The following is a 23,275-nucleotide window of genomic DNA, read 5'->3' on the forward strand; positions in this document are numbered from 1 at the left end:
GTCGTGCCAATTTTATAAATTTTGCTCGCAACAGCAGTAAGTTAAAGCGTGCTCTTGTCAGGGTCAAGCGGTCCAGGTTCCCCCACCCCCTGACCCCTGTAGTGAACAGGCCAAGTTTAGAAGCATTCACCTGATTTAAAGAATCACAGATGAACCTCAACCATGGTATCCTGCTCCAAAGAGCACCATGCATCAAGGCTCTGATTTATTTCTTGAGTTAGTGAGGCTCTGGGATTTGACCAAATGCTAAGCCAGTGCATAGCATAAATGGAGCTTCGTACCAGTCATACCCAGTATGTTTAGCACCAAGGTCCACATGCATTGCATAGTTTGGGGCCGAACCTGGTAAACCCAACAGTTTCTTAAAAAATCTGTTTTCAATGGTCTCAACTACAGATAAGTTTTCAAGCCCCCATAATTGGTTGCTGCATTTGTCTGTGCACAGTACACCTCCATAATTATTCACTTGATAATCTTCATAAAACATAATACACCCCCCCCTCATGCCTCACTCATATTAGTATGTTATATGTGCTGACCCGCTTTCAGTTCTCGGCAAAGCGAATGCCCAAATCAAATTCTGTTACCTGTGGAATTACTAAACCATACTATGCATCTTCAACTTTTTCGCTCTCCCAGAAGTACAGCCACGATTGCTGATTTGGTAGTGTTTGTTCTAAAATCAGTATAAACATTGATAGGTTTCTGAAGAGCTTTGGGAGTCGAGCAATGATCTATGTCGTCCGCATATGCTTGGAGTGGAAATTGTTTATTGCTAACCCTGGAGAAGTCTGCGCTTGAATTATAAAGACTTCTAATATGTAAAGTAAATAAAACTGGAGACAGGACACAGCCTTGGCGAACTCCTGATGCAACCTCAAAATATCCGGTACATTGTCCCTGTTCACCAAAACATACACTTGCCTTGGTGCCCTTGTGGACTAGTTGTAGCTCAACTGGGCAGCCCATGGACCCAAGCACCTGCCACCGTTTTGCTCTGTTAACCTTGTCAAATGCAGTCCTTGGGTCCATGAAGGCCATGTAAGTTGGTTCACCCTTAACAAAAACAGAGTGTGCCCCCACCAGATGCAAGTTAAGGGCTTGTTCTCGATTCCCCAAACCTGGCCTAATGCCATATTGAACATCTGTGGGTACCGCGTGAGTTGAATCAGTTCCTTAACATGCCTCAATAAAATGCAACCGAATATTTAAAAGGAAGTATCTGTTAGGGAGAATTCTCAAAAATGTGCTAATTCCCTCTACCTTAAAGACCCCCAGCAACTTTCCTGGATTTTGAGGACTAACCTGGAGAGAGTGAGACCCTTTTTCCCCACTCATGTATTTTATGTGATGATATACACTGTTTCCTTTTGGTTATGGAGTCTTAACAAACTCCATAGGCATCAACTTTTAGAATTGTCACAAAGCACCTTCAGTGCAGTGCCACAGGGAAGTCTTTCAGATTTCTCCAGGTTTAAATACCTTCTCTGGGATCAACTACTGTTTCCCAGAACAGTGGAGCGAAATTGACTTCACTTGGCCCTGTACATTTCTAGACCCAGCACATCCCATCTTACAATCGAGTGCTGGGGGGTTACTTAGTATCCCCTATGTCTAGTTACTCATGTAACTGTCAAATGTTACCCTTTCCTCTCAGAATGGCTGGTGGCAGTGGTTTTACAATGAACTACCGCAAACTGTTCATAGCCCCGGTAACGTTAAATCGCGGGAGCCATGTTTTTCAAGATGGCGCCTGAGCCTCCTTTGTTTTTAAACGGTTCCAGCTCTTCTTTTTTCGCCATTTCTTTGTGGAAAGGTCCTTCTCGAGTTTTTTTCTCTGTGCGCCAAACCGGGTTTGATCTTTCTTAATTCGCTTTTGACGGGTTTCAGGACTGAAACCCGCCTCTGGCTCCAGAGTGTCTGGGTTAGGCAGGAAGTGAGGGAGGTGCCCGAAACTCCCTGTTCTTAGTCTCCTCCTTGGCCCCTAAAAGCACTCTTTGACAATTGGCTGGCTGACTGTCCGGCAAGGACAGCCACCCTGCTGGGGGAGTGGCAGCTAGGCTGGAATGAATGTGAGAGAACTGAATAAAAGCAGAGTTTCTTGGCTTGGAAGGCAGAGTTCACCACTGGACGAAGGAACCCAAGAAGAGCGGCTGCTGCAACTCCTGCACCGTTGGTTTGCCCGGTGAAGCCCTGCTGCAGGTCCGAATCGCCAAGTTCGAATCGACAGAGAAGCCCTGCAAAGGATGACGTCTCCCTTTGAGTTGGTAGGACCAATCCACTCCCAAGTAAACCACCTGGACACCCATCTCCGAGGTGGTTGAATTTCCTCAGAGTGCTGCAGGAGACCATGGAGCCTGGGAGAGGGACACCAGATTGTGTGTTGCTTGTAAGCTGGCCTAGAGCTTTTGAAAGATCCTCCGGACTCCCACCAAGCAGGACTGACCAAGCCTTGCTCCCCCCACCCCCCATCAGTTTAGTGCGGGACCTCAGATGTGAGGAAAGTCCACCTTGACAGCCAGGACCCGCGCTTATTGCTATTTGCTGAACCACAAGGAGCTGAAATGCGAAACAGCCACTGAAAGTAAAGTTTGCCGGTTGCCAGCTTTGACAGTGCCAGTACAGTGCACGAGTCCCCCGACGTCCTCCCTCTTGTCCCCACGACTGAGGCCCAGGAACAGTGAGATCTGCAGAGCTGTACAGGAAAAGAAGTCTTCAGCTGCATCTTTTTCTTCTTTACTAAGGTACTCTAAAACTAGCCTAAGAGAACTTGTTGTAACTTCTGAAACTCACAAGTCTAATCAGCTTGTGGCCCTACATTTGATGTGTCTTTTTACCAAAGACTCCTAAGAACGTGTGCAAAGACTTTTCCATTTACTTACCTGAAGTGCTGCTTCCTATACAAAGACTTTGGCCCATTGACTTTGGCTTAGCCTATTGAATGACTCTTCTCGGAGCTGTCTGAAAGTATTTGCCCTGCTTATGACTATTTGTATTTCTTGTGTTCTAATAACATTTGCCTTTCACTTACTTTTTTAATGAGTATTCTGTACGCCAACAGTAAGGTATTAATGTCCCCAGCACCCTTGTTACTGAACTCATCTGTGGGTGTAGGTTGTGTCTGTGGGCCATCCCAAAAGGGCTTTGTCTGATCCAGAAACTCAGTGTACAGTATTGAAGTATATTTGTGTTACTATTCTATTGCTCCCTTCTGAAGAAGGTTATATAACTGACTGATGCATACATTAATGCAAGAAACCTTGAGTGAGTGAAACCTTGAGTGAGTGTAAGAGTTTATTTGAATATCTGTAACTGTGAATCTTTGTAACTCCACTACAGCGCAAAGCCTGGCTGCTCAAGACGCTACCAACATTCGGGGAGGTGCGGTTTTGAAGTGTTACAGGGTTTGGGCTCCTAGGGTCTTTACTGGATATGGAGGGACATCAAGTTGGGACATCAGATTGGGACAGGATTGTTCTAATGGGAGCAAGGGCGGTAGATGTAGTACAGCCTACGAAGATTTCAGGGATCTCGCCCTCCTCTTTGAGCCACCTGAATAAGGGTTTCTCGAGGCTAGTTTGGGCGAATACCCTCAGGTTTCTCACAGTACCCAGAGCGAAACTGTGGAATGCATTGATTAACAAGGGTCTTACTATCTGTAGTTTAAGAGGCATACAGTCACTTTATAGTAATAATCGGGCGATAGTTGGGTACTTGCCAGACATCCTCAAGAATTATAATGTAGGTGGGCGTCAGACAGGGCTGTGCACTTGCACGCATCCTGTTTTGTCTTTTTATTAATGGGGCGATTGACCGCCTGGTGGGCGAGCAGAACGATGCCACAATCCTTGCATGCAAGCCAATACCTATTCTATTTGCAGATGGTGCGGTTCTCCTCTCACTGAAAGTTTTTGTGAGGTAAATGGGCTTGCAATAAACATGCAGAAAACAGTCAATGGTGTTCAGCAAAAAGGGGACAGGAAATCCCTTGGCTAAGTCTCTCAGAGAGGTGGCATTATCCAGCAGGTAACAAGCTATGGCTACCTGGGGGTCTGAGTGACGGCCAACTGTGCCTTGAGTAACCCGGTAAAGTGGGCAGGCCTAAAATTGACTAAGTGTGGTGGGGCTGTTCTCCAATTTATGCAGGCCCATGCGGCAGGTCCAGTTAGTGTTATGTATTTATATGAACCAGGTACGGCACGCTGTTTATGGGGACGAGCTCTGGGGCATGTGCCATCCTAGGCATGCTCCAGGTGGCAGAGTAGAAATTCTTTAAGTCCATATTCTGGCAGCTGGCCAATGCGTCCAATTTCTCGGTTTTGTGGGAATTGGGCTTATAGGGCAGTAGCTTTTTGTCGAACAAGGGCCGTATCACTATGGGCTAGACGATGGTCAAATGGTAATCTGTATCTCTATAGAAGGTAGGCTTCCAGATAAGGTGCGTACTAGGCCTTTTTACACATGAAAATCTTGTAAATACAACAGCTTTATTATTTTCCTGTGTACATTTACACACAAGTTTAGAGCAGAGGGCAGTGGAAAGGTCAGGTTACTTGACACAAACCAGAATGCTTCTTTTGATTTTGATCTACAAGGTGTAATTGCAAGCCTTGGATAAAAGCCTCTGAAACAGAATGTATTTTGCTGAAGCCTTTCAAAAAAAGAAACTTCACACTGTGATTAAAGGAATGCTTTATTTCCGATCAGCTTCTGCTATGTTACTGCTCATGCAGCAAACAGAAGTACTGTGCATATTTGTTTTCCTAGCATTTTAGGATTGTATAATTAATAAAATGGAAAACTAAGTTGCAATTGAGAATTAACATTTTGTAACAAATTATGCTTCTTTTCCAGTGAAAGCAAACCAGTATTTCACAATAGTATTTTTAAGAGTTCCTGTGCTGTGTGCATACTCATGCGGAGGCAGATCATTTTTACACTTATAATTTAATTTACACTCTAATTATAAAGACAGTGTGTAAAATGAGGACTATGCAAGTTCTAGTTTACACCCATTCAACCTTGCAGTCAATGGGGTACATTACTATAAATTGTCAGTGGCAGCAGAGCCTTTGCTCTAGGGTAAGTGATTATAATTACACCAATCACAGGTGTTCTAGCCTCTGAAATCTTCAGACTACAATTAAAACATCCAAAACCTGACTCTCCAGGAAGTGCAAGCGCTGTTTAAAAACAAAAGTTACATTTGTAATTGAAATAGAAACTCAGCAAAACCTGTCCCTGCGATAATCCAACCTTTGTGTAGCGCTTCATACATGGTTCGACCAACATCTAGGCACTGTGATTATTATACCTCGGTCGATACTCAGTTTACCGACCTCTGAAGGATGTTAGCCAATAAGATAGCTCAACCGGCTGACCACTCATTACTGCGATCTGTGCATGATCTGTAGGTTGCAGGTCCGAATCCCGCCAAGCCCAACTCAGCATTTCATCCTTTCCAGGTCGATAAAGGAGTACTGACCTTTGCAAAAATCTCTATATAAATAACCATTTCACCATGAGATTAGATATAGAATTTAGCATGAAGTCCTTGCCTCTCTGCACTGTATCATGACATTGGCATACCATTAGGTAGTAATAGCTCCAGGAAATGAGGACTTTCATTAAACATCAATAGACCATTCTGCTATCGAACCTCAAAACACACAATATGATTCATGTTTGCTTTACTATGTTTAAAGATATACAGAAGAGATTAAATGGCCAGACCTTAGAGAAATAATGAAAGGTGTAGTCTGTCGCATGCAGAAAGCTGCTGCATAGTAATGATTCCATACAGTTTTTGCACACATCGGCTGGATGTCACATAATGCTCTCTTGCAAAGGAGAAAAGTAATTTTTACTCTCTTAAAATCACATTTACTCTTAAAGTTTAAAAATAGGGAGTAAAATACTCCAACCTCAAAATCTTACCTGGAGCACTGATAGAAGGGCAGTTAGGGATGATTTGACTCACCCGGGAGGGCGTGATCTCCTCGGAGTTTGAGCCGTAAGAAAATAGCTGGTTGCAATGGGGATGCAAGTTACTGGCTGCAGCCGAATCAATCCCAACTAATTTCAAAGTCTTAATCAAGAAGATCAATGTAGTTAGATGGGAGAGAGAATCCAGAGCGAAACTGGTATGCTCAGCTAGTTTGTCCCCCTATCTATCCAGGAAAATACTCCTGGGCTTTGAAGGTTTTCTGGCTAGTATACAGGGGAAGTTAGTGAAAGCCCTGTACATGAAATTGCGTATTGGTATGTACACTTGGCTAGTCTAAAGTAATCTGGAACCCAAGTAATCCAGCAGTTTGTCCATTTTGTCCCAAGGAAGAAGAGAGCACTGTGCACTTTATTCTGTTCTGTCCAGCCTATGCCAACATCAGGAGAAACTGGTTGTTACCACTTTTTAAACAATTGCATGTGAGTATGGTTAAAGTGGCCTGAAAGGACAGCCACGTCCCAAGGTTTGAATGTAGTAGGAGTGCTGATTGGCTGGGTTCCTGAATGTTGGGCAAGATTAGATGCAGTAACCCTGTGGGAAACTACACCAGTCTTGTTCTCTTGGTATTAGGTAACCCACCTATTGGTATAGGTCTGTACTACACAAGTTGGTAGAGTGACTGAGCAGCCTGACTTGTCTCAAGAGGGGTAAATGTGTGCTGTAGAGCTGTAGCATCGAAATCCACACATACATGTATCCAAATAACACTTGTACTCAAGGTTTTCTAGTAAAATAATTATCTATTTAACGGTCAGTTTTAAATAAGCAATCTTTAAAAAGGGCAATGTGCAACAATAAAAATACACTTCAGAATACTTTCTCAAAATCAAGGCAATGCAAGTAGACACTCTTTAGAGATGCTTCATACACACTTCCTACACCCTGAGGTGACTTCACTAACTAGGACAGTATTGGTGTTTGTAGATCACTTTTGTACTTTGTAAAATTCTGAGGTTGGCAAAGAGGAAAGGCTAATGGAAGGAAAAAGGTTAACAGGTTGTCAGAGCATGTGAGCACTTTTAAAATCCCCAATGACGTCTAGATAAAACCTTTCCCAGCAATATTAGTTCAAAAGCAATGCATCACCTATGAGGGACAGTTGGAACCAAAGTCAATGGGTTACAAGAGTCTGCAGAGAGCCAGGACATCCAAAGTCAATTTGGAACAAAGTCTATGGCGCTCCAGCACTTCTTAGATAACAGAACGTTAGAGAGTTTGTTGTAGAAAATCACTGTTGGGCCACAAGCTGTTACACTTGTGAAAGTTAGAACTGAGATCAACTCTAGAAAAGCAGCTCCTGCAAATCTCAACTTAGAAAAGCAAGCTACAAAGAGGTAAGTATCCCTTAGTCAGAACAGTACCTTAGACGAAGAGGATCCATCTGGCTTCTGTCCTGGTTGCCGAGTTGCAGATCCTGTTCTCCTGGGCCTCAGTTGTGGAGACAAGAGGGAGGAGGTCTGGAGGACTCCTGCCCAGTAGTTTGGAGGTCGGCTGCAGCTACAGACTCTTTTCAATTCGGCGGTACTTCACGGTTTCAACGCACAGTAAACGGCACCACCGCGGTCCTTGGGCACCGGTTGGGCTTCCTTCATTGCCTGAGTCCAGCACTCTAGTGAGGTGACTCGAGCTTGGGTCGTCCTGCTTCGGGAGGGTCCTCAGGATCTTCCTGGAGCTTTTGGCCGGCTTACAGATTTTGCACTAGACTACAGATTTCTAGACCCTTGGCACTCAGTTCCAGCAGCAGCAAAGAAGTACAGCCACTGGGGGGAAGGTCTTCCAGCAAAGTTAATCTCGGACGTAGTTGGTCCCACTAACCCAAGGGGAGTCCCTTTCCGGAGCTTCTATTGTCGATTAGGAAAAGGAGTTTCAACACAGCCGCAGGGCTTCACCATGCAGTTCAACGGTCCAGGAAGATGCAGCAAGCTTCTCTTCATGATTCCTTCGTCTAATGTTTCGTCCAGTGGTCGATTCTGTCTTCAGTTCAAGAAGCCTCACCTTTTATACAGGTTTCTCCCATTCATGCACAGCCTAGCTGTCACTCACACAGCAGGGTGGCTGTCCTGCAAGGACAGCCAGCCAATCAGGACTGGGTGCATTCAGGTAACCAAGTAGACTAAGGACAGTGGAGTTTCAGGCACCTCCCTCACTTCCTGCCCTGTCAGACACACTGGAGCCAGAGGAGTGTTTCAGTACTGAAGCCCGCCAAATGCAAAAACGAACAAAAGGGTTTAACCTGGTTTGGCACGAAGAGTAAAACCCAAGAAAGACCTCCCAAACAAGAAATGGTGAAAAAAGACAACCAGGGCCATTTTGACAGTGGTCACCATGGGTCATATACTGTAGTTGAGGATTCAGCCTGGTCGGAAAATTAAGCCACTCCCACCAGCTATTAAAATTAGTGAGGGTAACATAACATTTTTTACATGAGAGGAGGAAAAGGGGCTACTGAGTAACCCCCAGCACGCCTCATAAAATGGGGGTTCACCCAAGAAAAGTTATTTAAACGTTAAGAGAAATCTACTGGATTTCCCTGTGACACTGCACTGAAGGTGCTGTGTGTCACCATACAAAGTAGATGCCTATGGAGCTTGTCGTACTTCAAAAACAAAGGAAACACATACTCCAAATCAGATCAAAATACATGAGTAAGAAAAAGGTCTCCCTCCAGGATAAAAAATTAAGTCCTAAAGTCCAGCAAAAGAGCTGGGGGTCTCTAAGGTTGAAGGGAATTAACACAGAAATGAGAATTCTCCCTAAAAATGGATAAATGGCCTGGATCTGGAAACTGAAGACAAGTCGACCACTGGAACAGAAGAACCGAAGATGAAGACTACCAAAGATCGTGTAGCCTCTTCCAGTAACTGGTAAAGCCTGCTGAAGTGGCAGCTGCTGTCCTGGCCCCATTTTCGAATATGGAGTCGGAAGTTCCGAAGTGGACAATTTCCTCCCATGGACTGGTGGGCATAATCGGTCCCAAGGCGATCTGCAATTAGAGCTATCCAATCATGTGCTACGACCTTCATGGGTTTCAAACCGCCAATACCCTGAGACCTGCAACCATTTTGCAGTGCATCGTCTTCCAAAGAACGTATCTTCCAGAAACTTTGGACTCTTACTGGACCTCCAAAAGCAAGATTCCACTCATCAGTCTCCTCACCACAGTGGAGGACCGAGTAAGTGAGTTGAATCGATTAGACAAGAACCATTCTTCACTGGTGCTTGAAAAGGCACCAAATCCACAGATCTGTGTTGGAGCACAAAGAAGCCTTTGCTAGTAGTGCCCTCTCTCAACTGCTGCTGTGAAATCCCATCCAGAGTCCATCCTTTCGTCACCACAGCCATGGAATAGGAGACCGGGTTTACTGCTGCTACTCTGTGGAGCCATCCTGCTTTATCATCTTCATCCCTCCTCGGGTACTGTGGGACTCAAGGTAATAATTACCTAGTCTCATTCTGTTTCTTCTGTGTGGCTAGGGGGTAATTCATGTAGTTGGGATTTCACCCATCTATGTTCGCCCAGGCCTAATTCTGGAATGCATTCAGGGAGCCTTCTCTTCAGTCCCTGTACCCCTGCACCAACATTACTGTTAACTGCTAAAGAAGATTTCCACTGGAACTCTTGACTTTTAAACAGCTTGTGCCTGCCTTTTTGACCTTCACTCTGACCCTGAAAGATTCTGAACTAGATAAGGAAGAACCTTTGACGCCTAGGCTTTGTGAAAAGATTGCTAGTAACCTTACCTTGTGTTGGTGTGCTTTCTGTCCTAAGGATCTGAAACCAAGTTCTTGCTTATCTTTGAATTGTGCCTATTCTAAATGGTATTTCAAAGTTATTACTCTCCTTTGAATTACATAGCCATTCTGAAAAGTTTTACCAGGTTCCTACGTACCTTTGAATTGTGTTGGTCTCGTATCTTCTTTATATTCCTGAAACTGAATAACCCACAAGGTTATTACTCACCTTAGAATTGCATAACGTGATTCTGAAACGTAATTGTTAGGTTTAGAATTTTGAGTACTATTCTAGAACGTATTAACAGTTCTTACCTTTTGAATTGCTTACTGCCATTCTAGAAAGTATAACCAGGTTTACTACAAAGTTTACGTACTGCTATTCTTTGTCTTTTACACTGTGGTTTACTTACCAGAGGTATTGCATTGGTTTTATATTGTTTGCTTATTACCCTTCTGAAGAGTTATCTTTGCCTGTGTACAGTGACACTAAGTGTGCAAGTGTCTATTTGGACCATAAGTATGCTGCAAGTTCTGTGTACCTGTAGGTACGATTTTAATAGCAATGATCAATCTTCCTGACCTGTCAACCCCAGAACACTTTGCTTTACTGGTGAATAATTTTTCCCTATACCTCAATGAGTGGGAACTTTTTTCTACACTCACATAATCCTTAACTCTTTTTATGGGTGTCCTTTTTAAGACTCTCCATAGTGTCTTTTTAATTGTCCTCTTTGACAACTTTTGACACAATACCTATTGTTGCTGGGTTGACCTTGGGGCTGCCCTTTTTAACTTTCTTGCGTAGCCTTGTGAGAACTACAGTTCCCAAGGGTAGAAAGGATCTTTGGGTCCCTTTTACATTTTATTAGGTGAAACTGGCACACTCCACCTAGTACTGGTGAGATGCATTGGAACCCCCTTTCTCCTTTTAACTAACATTTGTTACAAGTACAAACGTACCTTTTAATGGCTGGTGGTAGTGAACCTTTTTATGAATTTGGTTCACCATTAACCGTGGGCTGATTCCACAGCCCCGGTAAAGGCACCCAGAAGTGCTCATTTTACCAAAATTGCCCCTGTCCTCCTTTTTTTCGCCATTTCAGAGTCCTTTGTCCGTCCTTGTTCCTTCTCATGACATCCAGTGCTAGAAATTCCTTTTGTGTTAACTTTATCTTCGGGAATCCTGTGGATTCCGTGCCCAGGGTCAGGGTGTCTGTGAAGGCAGGAAGTGAGGGACAAGTCCAAAACTCTGCAGCCCTTTGTCTTCCAGCATGACTGTGAGAACGCAGTTCAAACTGGGAGGCTGGCAGTCCTGAAAGGACTGCAAACCCCCCTCCCCCAAGTTTGAATGTAGCATGGCTGTTTGGCTGTGTTCCTGCATAAGTCTGATCCTCGAAGCTGAAAAGATAGTCGACCAATGGAACCAAAATCGAAGACCACCTGCATTTTGAGCCATCCCACACCGTGCTGCGACCTTGTGGGGCTGCAGTATCATGGGATCACGAGCCTTTGTGCGGTGCACAGTGTTCCGAATCGAGCTGATTGTTTGGTGCCATCCTGCTGGAACTCTAGAGGAGTAAATGGAGTCGCAAAATTCCTCTCATCAAAGTGCTGGACCTTGCAAATGATGAGAATCTGACTGGCGATTCAGTCTTTGTCTGGCTCCTGAAAAGGGCGCCAAAACCAGAGCCGCATCCAGCCGCGAGGAAACTCTTGCCTGGCGCCTTCTCCTGTGATCCCTGCTGCAAAAGTCCTGTCTTCAGCCTTCTTGACTAAGGAATCAATCGACCAGGTTTTTGGCTGCAGATCCTGAAGTCTTCCTGCTTGCAACTCTCCTGTGCTGAGGTACTGTGTTGGCTGGGTTATTCTACCTACCTTAAGCCTTTGGGATTTCTGTATAATTATGGGGTGTTTTCTGTGATTGGGAAGGGTTAGTTTGACTTTAGAAAAACTGTCCTAACAGTACCTTTCTACAGCCCTCTCCCCCTCCTAAGATGAGCCTGGCTGCTCTGCCATGCTATCATTACCTCATTACCTTGTGTGGTACAGCCTTGTACTAGTGATTGGAGCTCTGTATTTCGAAGGAGAGAGTTATAAAAAGTCCTTTAGGTGAACTTAAAAAAAAACTCCATAACACCTACAAGCGAGGAAAGCTCACGTTGCTAGGAGCACAGGCTCTGTTATATAATTATCCACTGTACCCGCCATAATACGGCACCTTTCATTATATTTTTCAATGATTCCCCCCGCCCCCCTTACAGCATAGGATAAGGTCAGGACTTTGTTACGTAAGTGTGGACTCTCATTCTCTCCCCGTCACGGGATGCTATAAGAGTACAGATCCAGGTGGGGGAGATTTGTCATTTCGCCTTTTTGTATCTGCTAACTTTTCTTTCAGCACACATGTCAATCCTTGGTTCACAATGCAACTCGAAGGGAAGTATAACTTAGAACATTTTGTAACTGTAAATTCTTTCAGCAAGTAAGTACTTTTACACTTGTTATACTTTTCAGGACCGATTCCTTTTCTTTTACAGTCCTTCCCTAGTTTATTGCATATGTTTTCTCAGAGGCAGAAGAGGGATCACAGTGGTCTAGGAGCAAGCTGTAGGCAGGTTGAGATGGGTTTCAACTGCAGGAAAGTCAGAGTTTCACAGGAGATCTTTAACAAGTATTAACTTTCAGAGTTAGTGGTATGGGCAAACTCCCAACACCACGAATCACCCACTCAGCCTCACAAGATTCATACCAGACTGAAGTTGATATTACCCAAGCCCACAAAGTACCTTGGGAGAAAAGACCACCTTTGAAGTGGATGCTTTCGGGATGCAGCAGCACAGGACCCAGTCCCTGGGTTCTTGGTCTTGAGACAATAGAGCTGGACACTGGAATGGAACTTGCAGCAGCAGTCCTCCGAGGAGGTTTACAACAACTAATACTTCCGGATTCTGGTAGCTATGTTTGTGTTTATTTATTCTTTTTTTTTAATTCTTTTTTTTTTATTATTTATTTACAGCAGTCAGATGAAGAACTAATATCGGCAATCTGATTCTCTTCACTCTCTCGGTCCTGCACTCTGGTGAGGTGACTTCAGGGATTCGAATTGTGTCTCTGGAGAGACTAGTGGATCACACCATCCTCTGGGTAGGAGTCGTCGCATTCGGGACCAGCTGGTTAGAAGGAAGGGTTACATCAGGCTCCGGTTACACAGCAGGCTCTCTGGTCGCTGAGAATCACTACAGCTGTCTTCAACTTACTGTTCGGTTTCAGCTCCAGTGATCGACTTGTCAGTTTTCAGGTTTGCAGTATTTATCAGGAACTACAGCACAACTTCTGCAATCTCTACCTGCAGTTTACAGAAAAGGGGCGGTCTGGTTGTCCAATCGGGACAGCCAGCCCGCCACTGCGAGTTGGTACCTTCTTCAGGCAAGGTGGAAGACCATGGGCTGCAGAGTTTTGCAATCTTCCCTCAGACACTCTGGAGCATGGGCGGGGAATACTGCCTAAAATGACAGGGGAAGACCTCAGAACTAACAAGCACACCACGAGAAATGGTGAAAAAAAAAAAGGAGCCCACTAATTTAGTAAAATGGTGGCCCTTCTGTGCATTTCCAAGATTGATTTAACAGCCTGCAAGTAATGATGACTACAAGTCATAAGAGGAGTTGCACTGCCACCAACAATTCAAGTAAACTTGCAATTGTAACAAAATGTTTTACAGGTAAGTAAGAAATGGGATACGTGGATATGGAGTGCTGGGTATACTCCCAGTACTCCATATAAGGTGGGGTGTGCTGACTCGCGTATACAAAAGTGATTCGATTAGCTTTTACCTTGGACAATAAAAAAGATCCAGTGTGTGGTGTCCATCCTTTTCAAATTAGTTGACTGTGCATCCTGTTTCTAGTTGCTTGTCTATTAGGCTTGTATTTGAAGATGACCTTTTGTTGGGATCCTTATTTTCCAAACTAAAATATATAGTTGTGATGGTAATCCATCTGCGCTGCGTGCAGCTTGCTTTTAGCATGGCCAAATGATACGAGCCTAATGGACCCAAAAAACAACTAGAAACAGGATACACAGTCCACTAATTTGAAAACCAGACTGGATCTTGAATTGACAAAGACTATTCATTGTCTAAGGGATAAGCTAATACAATCAATAGGAATGCACAAGTACTGTGAAGAGAACGACTAGAGTCGAAACATGTGTTGGCTATAGAGGATACCAACATGGAAGATATGGAATAAACATATGGTCTACATAAGCCAATCAACATATTTGTGTATATTGTAAAATCATGGTCTTTGTGAATGTCCTTGTCTGACAACTCATTCTGCTTCCAAGTATACACCATGTAAGGATAACAGAGTTGCGCATGAGGCACAGAAACTACCAGAAAGTCATAGTAATTATCTTAAGTTCGTTAAGGACATTTGACCACAGTTCTTCTGGCACAGGCAGCAGCCTCACATGACCACCAATCTTCATTTGGCGCAATAGTACCCTGTTTAACGTCCAACGTGTTTCTCATAAAAACTAATTTGCAGCTGCCAGAATCCTATTCGACAGCTCACTTGTAGGCTCATAGTATCACCTTCGGATCAAATTGGGTGTTTAAAAAGCACACCTGCGCTGGCAGCAATATGGGCTACTTGGACAGTACATCATAAAAATAGTTGCAGTGGCATGGGGGATTCAGTAGATGTTCCTCTGGCCACATTAGTAAAATAAAAAAACTAGGTTTGCCAGCAAAAAGAAAACTGCTTTAAGTCATGAGTCTCGTTACAAAGTCTCCCACGTTAATGCCCTGTTAAAGTTTGAGTAAAACACGTCTACCAAGCTACATTGCAGAGTCTTTATTTTCTTGTGCTTGTTATGTAATAAATATACATGAATTTATATCGAACCCCAAAGGGACATGCTGGTGGGAGGGTCGTGGCTGTAACTTTCATATGCAGAAGTATTTTGCGTGGAGGGAGATGTATAGTAAGTACCCTTACTGGTCAGTAATAAGAACCAACCTTTGCTGCAAGGGTACTGAAGTCACGGCAGCAAATAATGTATGTTTTACTGTTTTAGGTTGTGTACACTGGCAGTGACGATTACAGCACAAAAAATGACACCCACGCTGCTACACCTTAAGAAACCAAAAGGGACAAGCAGAGGCACCTGAAAGATAGAAGACAGAGAATAGTCAACACATTTGCAGTATAATAAATTTGAGTTGTTACACTTTTTTGGTTTTACCATTGTTTCCCTTTTAGAGCAACTACAATACATGTGTTTAGTTTGAAGTTTTGTTTAGTTTGAAGTATGCGTTTACTTTTGTTTGAGCGAATTTGTTTCCAAACTTGAAAATGCAAAATTGCTTCGCTTCACATGGTCTTCAGCAGAGTATATTGTCAAATTTGGCAAGAAGCTACACAATTGGAGGCATCGATGGACTGTGTGATAGGGATTTTTTCTGTAATTCTATTTTTACTAAAGACCACTGAACAGAATCAAATGTGCATTAGGTAACTATTGCCAATTTTGTCACAAAATATGCATATTTGTTTTTTTAGTTTGAAAATATAACTTCCTTGGAGAAAGTAGGCAGCCTTAATCAAACGGACAATGATACAGAAACTGAAAAAGCACAGAGTACCAAGGTACCTTCACCCTGCATGTATTGGTGTTCTATGAAGTTACTTTTACTTGCATGCTTGTTGACATTCCGTGCATCTTATTAGACCATACATTGCAACTGTGCCTTCCTGACTAATATTTCATTATTAAATTCTAGTAGAACAAATGCATTACCTAATGAAAATGAACTCCTCACATCATTGCTACAATGTTTTATGAATGACCTCCTAGAAGCGTATGCGTGTGCTGTTTAAGAATTACTTTTCCCAGTTTATGGTATATTGTGGTTTTTAGAAGCAGCCTAATGTAATGGTTATTTCTACTGTGCCGTGACGGCCATGAAGCTTGTCCATGTGGACATTATGTATTGTGCCCCTGCCTGAATTTCCAGCCCTCTGTCTGTGGTAGGAAGATGTGAGGGGAGTTGGAAAAAGCGGGCACAGGAAACTCATAAGGATTTCATCCATCCATCCAGCGATAACAAAACATAAGTTAATATGACATCTTTAAATGTAGCAAGTTTGCCCTGATGAAAGCGTAAACATTGTTGGCAAAGCTAACATGATTTGGCTGGCATATCAAGTGCAGCCTTAAATTCACCAATAAACTTTATGCCATTAATATAGCACAGCAAACCTGTGTGCACAATTGTAATTGATAACGGTCATGAAGAGCCTTTCCACAAAACAGGCGCACAACTCAAACAAAAGTATTATAACCAGAACAGTGTTGTGTGAAGCATGGGTTCCCTGTGACCCTTCCACTAAATCAATGGCTGAGGCAACCTTTTGTGAGTGAGCACACCGAATGTTCACCTTTTATCAAATTCTCATGCCAGAAAGCGACGAATTAAGGGACTATCCAGAACACTAGTTGTCTTTGTCTGTCAGTAACCAGAGGGAAGAGTCACTCAGTTGGAATCCCATGGCTCGGCAGACTTATTCTTTCCTTCTTCCCATTCAGAATGGGGTAAGATCAGCACTTGCTGTTGCAGCACATAGATGCTGTATGGTTCTGGCATTAAATACTATACAACATATTTATTATTATTAATGGAGGTCTTTGTCTGGAAACACCTATGAACATGTGACCTATACTAGCCCCAAATCGTAAGTCTCTTAGGGCTTGCTTAAGTTTACCAAAAAGCTTTCACTGTCCTAAAGCAGTCGCACTCCAATCCAAAAACACTGGAGATATAGAGAAGTTTCTTCAGTGCAGTATACTGGAAAAGGTACTGTGTATATGGGTGTAGGCTATATTTACTTCAGACATCCAAACAGAAAATAATGTCATCAGTTGCTCTTTCTAAAACGGAGGTTTGCCAATTCTTTGCATGACATTTACAGCGCTGCATCGCTTCTGGGAGCAGTTTGCTCAAATCCATTTGTAAAATAATCCAATACTGCACCATGTAGGATTCCTCTTTGGCTAGTGAGTTTGATTTCATCACAGAAGTAGTAAGTACACCACCTTTAGTAGTAGTTCCGGTGTTGGAGATGCAAGTGTGATTGTTAAATCACAAATATGCAAATTGGCTGACTCTTGCATTACATTTTTTAATTTTCCTGTTTTATACCTTTGAACATATTTGCACAATCTTAACATTGCTGACTTGCATTTGAATAGTGCAAGTTTCCGAACTATTATAAAACCTTACACTTACCAGCATATTTTTAAATTCAATGTCAGTAGTTGCAATTCTGATTCAATTCTAGAAATGTTTTCGTAGGATCTGGCATGGATTCACATGTTCATGAATATACCCCGTCAGGCTGGGAATCCTCGGTTAAAAAAAAAAGTTTAATTTCTGAACTGTCTTTCTACTAAGAACCAATCATGAGCTCTGGGATCATACTGCCCCCGGCCAATGACTGCCCTCTACCTAAGCCCCTCCTCTGGCAGCCATCTTCAGATTTTGACTGTACGTTTAGTGCTGGGAGTCCGCGTGTTTGGCTCTTTTACTGTGTTTTCATGCTTTGTGGAAGATTATTACTCTATTTTTCGATCAATCGGGCCTTGAGCTCCTCCGATTAACGGGTACCTGTTTTTCAGATTCTTCAATGCCCCTCAAGGGTGGATTTTGAGTTTCTTAATGGAGGCTTCCAGAAGATTCAAAGGCCTACGCCGCGTGGACTATGTCGGAGGAAAAGGATTCAGCTCCCCTGTTCAGGATCTCCTCCCGCTGTGGCCTTTGGAAGTCTTTTCAAACGACAAACATTCAGAGTGCCTTTATTGCCTGTACCCGATGCACAAGGAGGAGGGTTGTGCGTTTTGCCAGGCCATAGCCTCTCGCACGATGAAGGATCGCCACAGGCGGCTGAACAAGTGGCTACGGACCAAGGCCCCTGCTCTTGGTGGATCCCAGCAGCATGCCTCTCCCAGCTCCAAGACGGCTGAGCAGGCTTCTAAGACCTTTGAGGGCGTCCTTCCCGTGGGGATCCAACAGAAGGCTAAGCACTGCAAATCCACTGCCACCCGGGAGCACCGTTGCGACGGGCTCCTCGGCGGCAAGGCCGCGTTCTACGTATCCAGCCTCCGTCACTAGTCAACGTTCAGGATCTTCGACCAAACGGAAGTCGGATCATCTGGGCAAACTCGAGGAGAGGCCCAAGTCCATCCAGCCGGAGAAGACAGAGCCGGGCGCGAGCCCTTCCCCTAAGGAGAGGGCCTAATAGGACAAGGCTCTGGCCCTGACCATGAAGGCCCAGGTACACCCAGCAAAGGCCCAACCTTCCATCAAGGGAGTGGCAACGTCTCTGGCGAAGGCCGCCAAGGCGATTTTGCAGGGCGCGACCCCTACGACCAGGGTGTCTCTTCCTCCCAGGAGGTAGGCTGCGTTCCGACCCATAGAGAAGACCCCCGTCATGTCCCCGAGACCTTCTCCTCTGGAAGCGAAGAAGGGGAAGGCACGGTGGCCCTCCAGGGTACAGATATATCCTCTGAGGAGGAGCTCATTGGCCTGCAAACCATCCAGGAGGAGGGAAAAGTAGGGAGCAGGCCCTACGAGGAGTGCGCCGACGAAACCGATGACATATCTAGGAAGAGCAGCATGGCGACGAGGGCCTGGGCTCCCAACAGGTGCCCCAGTGGCCTTTTCCGCCTGCACCTCAGCGCCACCCCATCTCAGCTATATCGTAGCGACCTCTCGGCGGACATCCTCTCGGCACTGTATACTCTGGTCTCTGAGACCAGGAGGCCTATCATGCCGGCGGCCCCACCTTGGGCGCCATCAACGGCCCCACTCCCCTTGCCACGGGGAGCAACGGCTAAGAGGGTACACACTCCACCTTCGCCCCCTCTACCTCTCCCTGAGGGATGAGATGGATCTGGACACAGCAATGACGGGCACGGACGACGACGGTGTTAAATGTTCTAATTCCCTTGACCTTCGAGACCCCCATCAACTTTGCTGGATTTTGAGGACTTGATTTTTTTACCTGGAAAGAGTGAGCCTTTTTTCCCACTCATGTATTTTGATGTGTTTTACTCTTGTGTTGTTGGATTATGGAGTTTTAGACAACTCTTTTCATGTGTGTCACACAGCACCCTCAGTGCAGTGACACAGGGAATCCTTTTAGGCTGTCCCAAGGTTTAAACACCTTCTGTGGGATAAGCTACTGTTTCCCAGAGAATGTAAAGTTAAATTGGCATTACTAGTCTTTTTAAATTCCTAGACCCAGCACACACGATCTTCCAATAGAGTGCTGGAGGGGTTACCTAGTATCCCCTATGTCTAGAAATCTATGTAGCAGTCAAATGCTACTCTTGCCTATCAAAATGGCTGGTGGCAGTGGTTTTACAATGAACTACCATTATTTTGCCCCACGGTGAACACTGGTAGCTAAAAATCACGGGAGCCATGTTTTTCAAGATGGCGTCTGAGCCCCCTTTGTTTAAATAGGTCCCGGGGTTCTTTTTTCACCATTTCTTTTTGGAAAGGTCCTTCTAGAGTTTGTCTCTGCGTGCCAAACTAGGTTTGGTCCCTTTGTTTCTATGCCTTTGCCAGGCTTCAAGACTCAAGACCGCCTCTGGCGTCTGAGTGTCTGGTGTGGGCAGGAAGTGAGGGAGGTGCCCGAAACTCTCTGTACTTGGTCTCCTAGGAGTCCCAAATGTACTCTGGCGTGATTGACTGGCTGACTGTCCGGCAAGGATAGCCACCCTGCTGGGTGAGTGGCAGCTAGGCTGGAATGAATGGGAGAAAACTGTTTAAAAGGTGAGTCTCTTGGGCTGGAAAGCAGTCGACCACTGGAACGAAAGAACCGAAGACGAGCTGGAAGAGGACAGCTGCTGCAACTCCTAGACCGTTGGTTTGCCCGGTGAAGCCCTGCTGCAGGTCTGAATCGCCAAGTTAATCTCGACAGAGAAGCCATTCAAGGACGCCTTCGCCCTTTGAGATGGTGGGACCAATCAACTCGTAAGCCACCTGGACTCCATTGTCGGAGTTGGTTGTATTTTCCTCAGAGTGCTGCAGGCAACTGAATAGTCATGGATAAGGACGCCAGTGTGTGTGCTTGAAGACAGTTACCGGAATTGAAGATTTGCCAGTTTACCAGCTTTTTGACCGGTCCCCGTGCAGTGCAGGAGTCCCCCCGACTTCCTCCCTCTTGTCCCAACGACTGTGGCTCTGGAACAGCGAGATCTGCAGGCACTGCCAGGAACAGAAGTCTTCAGCTGCATCTTTTTCTTCAATATAAGGTACTGTGAAAACCCGACCGAGAGAACTTACCTTTCACTGCGAAAGTGCGTACAACTTTGGCAACGTGCAGGCCTAGTCGGCTTGTGACCCAAAATACAAACTTTTCTTCTTTGAACTACTTCGGAGAACCATGGCAAAGACATTTCCGTTTTAATACCAGCACCGTTTTTACCTATACAAGACACTAGTCCATTGACTTTGGCCTACCTATTGCATTGAATCAACTCCTCTGGTGAACTCAAACTATTTGCACAGTTTAAGAGTAACTCTATTATTCGTTTCATTAACTTATGCCTTTTTACTCCTACTTTAAATGCTCTGAATGCCATTTTGATCCTCCTTCAAAGTAGTTTAAATGCCTCAGAACCTGATAGTGTTAAGTACTGTAGTATATTTTTGTGTGATATTGATTGCCTCCTTTTAGTGAATGTTTTCTATTTGACTGTGTACCTTGTGTGTCTATTTGAATACTTGTAAGTGTAGACTTCTGTGTAACCTCATTACAGGCTCACATTCCCTCTTGAGATAAGACTGGATGCTCAGCTCGCTACCAAAAACCGAGTGGTACAGACTTATACCAAAGGTTGTTTTTTCTTACACATGTAGACCTAGTTGTGTGTAGTGCTCCCAAAGGGTACCGTGTACAAACTTTGCCTAACAGACCGCTGGTTAGGGGACCTCCCGTCTCCACCTCTCAGATCGTCCCTACCGGACGAGATAGGCTCGTTCCACTCGATCTCCAGTGAGTCAGAACTTTTTCAGCTCTCTCCAGAGGAGAAGGAGGACTTCCATCAGCGCTGAGAGGCGAAGAGGAAGACCATTGTCTCGGTCCCACTCCTGGATGACATTTGGGACAAAGGTTTGTCTCTCATGAAGAACCCTTCTACTCCCCCCGCATTAGAGGGATTGCCTTGAGAAGTACAGGGTGCCCGCTCTGCACCCAGGTGCTTACGGGCACAGCCTTCTCCAGACTCTGGTGTCTGCTGCTGCCACAAAGTCGTCCTCGGGTGGTTCTTCAGCAGCTTCTACCTCGCCGGACAGCAAGAGCAAGAAGTTGGATGCCATGGGACGACGGGTCATCTATTCTGAAGCGACTACCATTGAGTCTGTCAACCCCCTCGCCATCGTGGCTCGCTACGGCCGGGAGTTGTGGTTTAAGATCGCTCCCATCCTGGACTTCGTTCCCGACGACAAGATGTCGGAAGCGCTAGAAATTCTGCAGGAAGGTGAGGTGGCGTCAGACCACGCCATCACGGTGACCACAGACATTGCCGATGTGGTGTTTACGCCAAATGGGCAACATCGTTTGTCTTTGTCGTTGCTGGCTCAAGGCCACCAACTTTCATCAGGACCTTCAGTCGAATGTGCTGGACATACCCTTCGACAGGGATAGTTTGTCCGGGAAGCCTGTGGATGAGTCTCTCCAAGCCATAAAGATGGACAGTAGACGGCCGCATGCTTTGGGCACTCTTCAACAACGGAAGCTGTCCTTTCGGTCCTTAGGCAACAAGTCCCAAAGATCCTCCAAGGGGTTTGGCGGGGGCTCCTCGTCTTACCACCAACACTCCCGCTCTTCAGCTCAGGAGACCAACGGGGACCGCTCCAAGGCCTTCGGAGGAGGTCGCCAGGGTCCCCAAGGCGGCCCTTCGACGTCCAAGCAGGATTGAACAGACCGTGTCGTTGGGCCCCCATCTGTGCATCCTGTTGGGAGGCCGGCTGGCGAACTTAGTCAGCGTGTGGAAACCACCTCCACTGACTGTTGGGTGGTGGACGCTGTCGCCCACACCCTGGAATTTCAACGGAAGTGTCTCCAAATATCACCATTGGCCCTGCAGGAAAACCACGTCCCTCAGCTGCTGCTGGAGGTGCGAGCCATGTTAAGGAAAGGTGCGATAGAGCTCGTCCGAAAGAGGCTCCGGGTCTCTGGAGTGTACTCGAGGTACTTTCTCGTGAAAAAGAAGAGAGGCTGGAGGCCCAGCCTCCACCTTCATCGACTAAACAAATGCATCCTGTCCCAAAAATTCTGGATGGTCACTCTTCAGCACGTACTCGGACAGCTGGAAGAGGTGGGGGACTTCTGTTGTCACTGGACTTGGAGGATGCGTACTTCCACATCCCCATTCACAAGGGGCACTGCAACCTCCTGCATTTCGTGGTTCAAGGGAAGCGCTACCAATTCAAGGCCCTTCCCTCTGGATTGACGTCGGTGCCAAGGGTCTTCACCAACTGCCTGGCACCAGTGGTGGTGCAGCTTTGAATGCAGGGGATCCACGTCTATCCATATCTGGACGACTGGCTCATCCGGGGCAGTTCAAAGGACATCGCCGTCGACCACACGGCAAGGACCGTTCACCTACTGACGGATCGGGGGTTCTCTGAGAACTATGCAAAGTCCTGCTTGACTCCATCATCGGACACGCTGTTTCTGGGATTCCGACTCAACAGTGTTGTACCTAGCATCTCCATCGGAGAAGAGGCTAGCAGCCATCTTGGGCACGGTACAATGGCTGCTGGCCCTGAAGGTCTCCACAGTGAGGTCCATCAAGTCTCTGCTCGGCATGATGTCCTTGTGCATCTACCTCATCCGAGTATGCAGGCTACCAATGCGTTCACTATAGGAGTTCCTCGACACCCGTTGGATACAAGTGTTGGGAAGCTTCCAGGACAGGATCACACTTGACGAGAGCTTCTGTCGAGCGATACGGTGTCGGAGGAGCAGATTTCCTGGCCCCACCGCACCAGGAGACGGTCACGACGGAAGTCTCCCTGGAAGGATGGGGATCTCGCACCGGAAGTCTTCACACAAGAGGCCTGTGGCTGCCGGAGGAGAAATTGTTGCACATCAGTGCGTTTGAGCTGCGGGCTGTGTTCTGTGCCCTCCAGTTTTTCCTGCCGTCCCTCAAGGGCAAGGTGGTGCAGGTCTTCACGGAGAACACCACCACAATGTTTTACATCAGGAAGCAGGGGGGCACCAGATCGCTGGCGCTTTTCAAAGAAGCGCAGGACCTATGGCACTGGGCTGTCGCCTAGGGGATGTTCCTCATCCCGTTGCTTCTGGCAGGAGTGAAGAACACTGTTGCCGAATCAGCAGGTCGCTGCGCTCTTGCCACGAGTGGGAACTTCGGCAGGACCAAGTGAATCGCCTGTTCCACAGATGGGGCAATCCCCAGATCAATCCATTTGCGACTGTGACGAACACCAAGTGC

The 23,275-nt window shown here is 45.7% G+C and overlaps 1 protein-coding gene across 2 annotated transcripts in view; it reads left to right on the plus strand.

The window, feature by feature from the left end:
- EFCAB14 (EF-hand calcium binding domain 14) overlaps positions 1-23,275 on the plus strand; it is a 306,235-nt gene that overhangs the window by 191,457 nt on the left and 91,503 nt on the right. Inside the window, exon 8 of one of the 2 annotated variants that reach the window (XM_069642256.1) lies at positions 15,310-15,396. The exons of the other annotated variant lie outside the window; for it this stretch is intronic. Within the exon in view, the coding sequence (XP_069498357.1) occupies positions 15,310-15,396 (87 nt within the window). The remainder of the gene's footprint in view (positions 1-15,309; positions 15,397-23,275) is intronic. 2 annotated transcript variants of the gene reach the window in all.

This window comes from Ambystoma mexicanum, chromosome 1q, assembly GCF_040938575.1.
Source record: "Ambystoma mexicanum isolate Mex_15411 chromosome 1q, UKY_AmexF1_1, whole genome shotgun sequence".
Lineage (NCBI taxonomy): Eukaryota > Metazoa > Chordata > Amphibia > Caudata > Ambystomatidae > Ambystoma > Ambystoma mexicanum.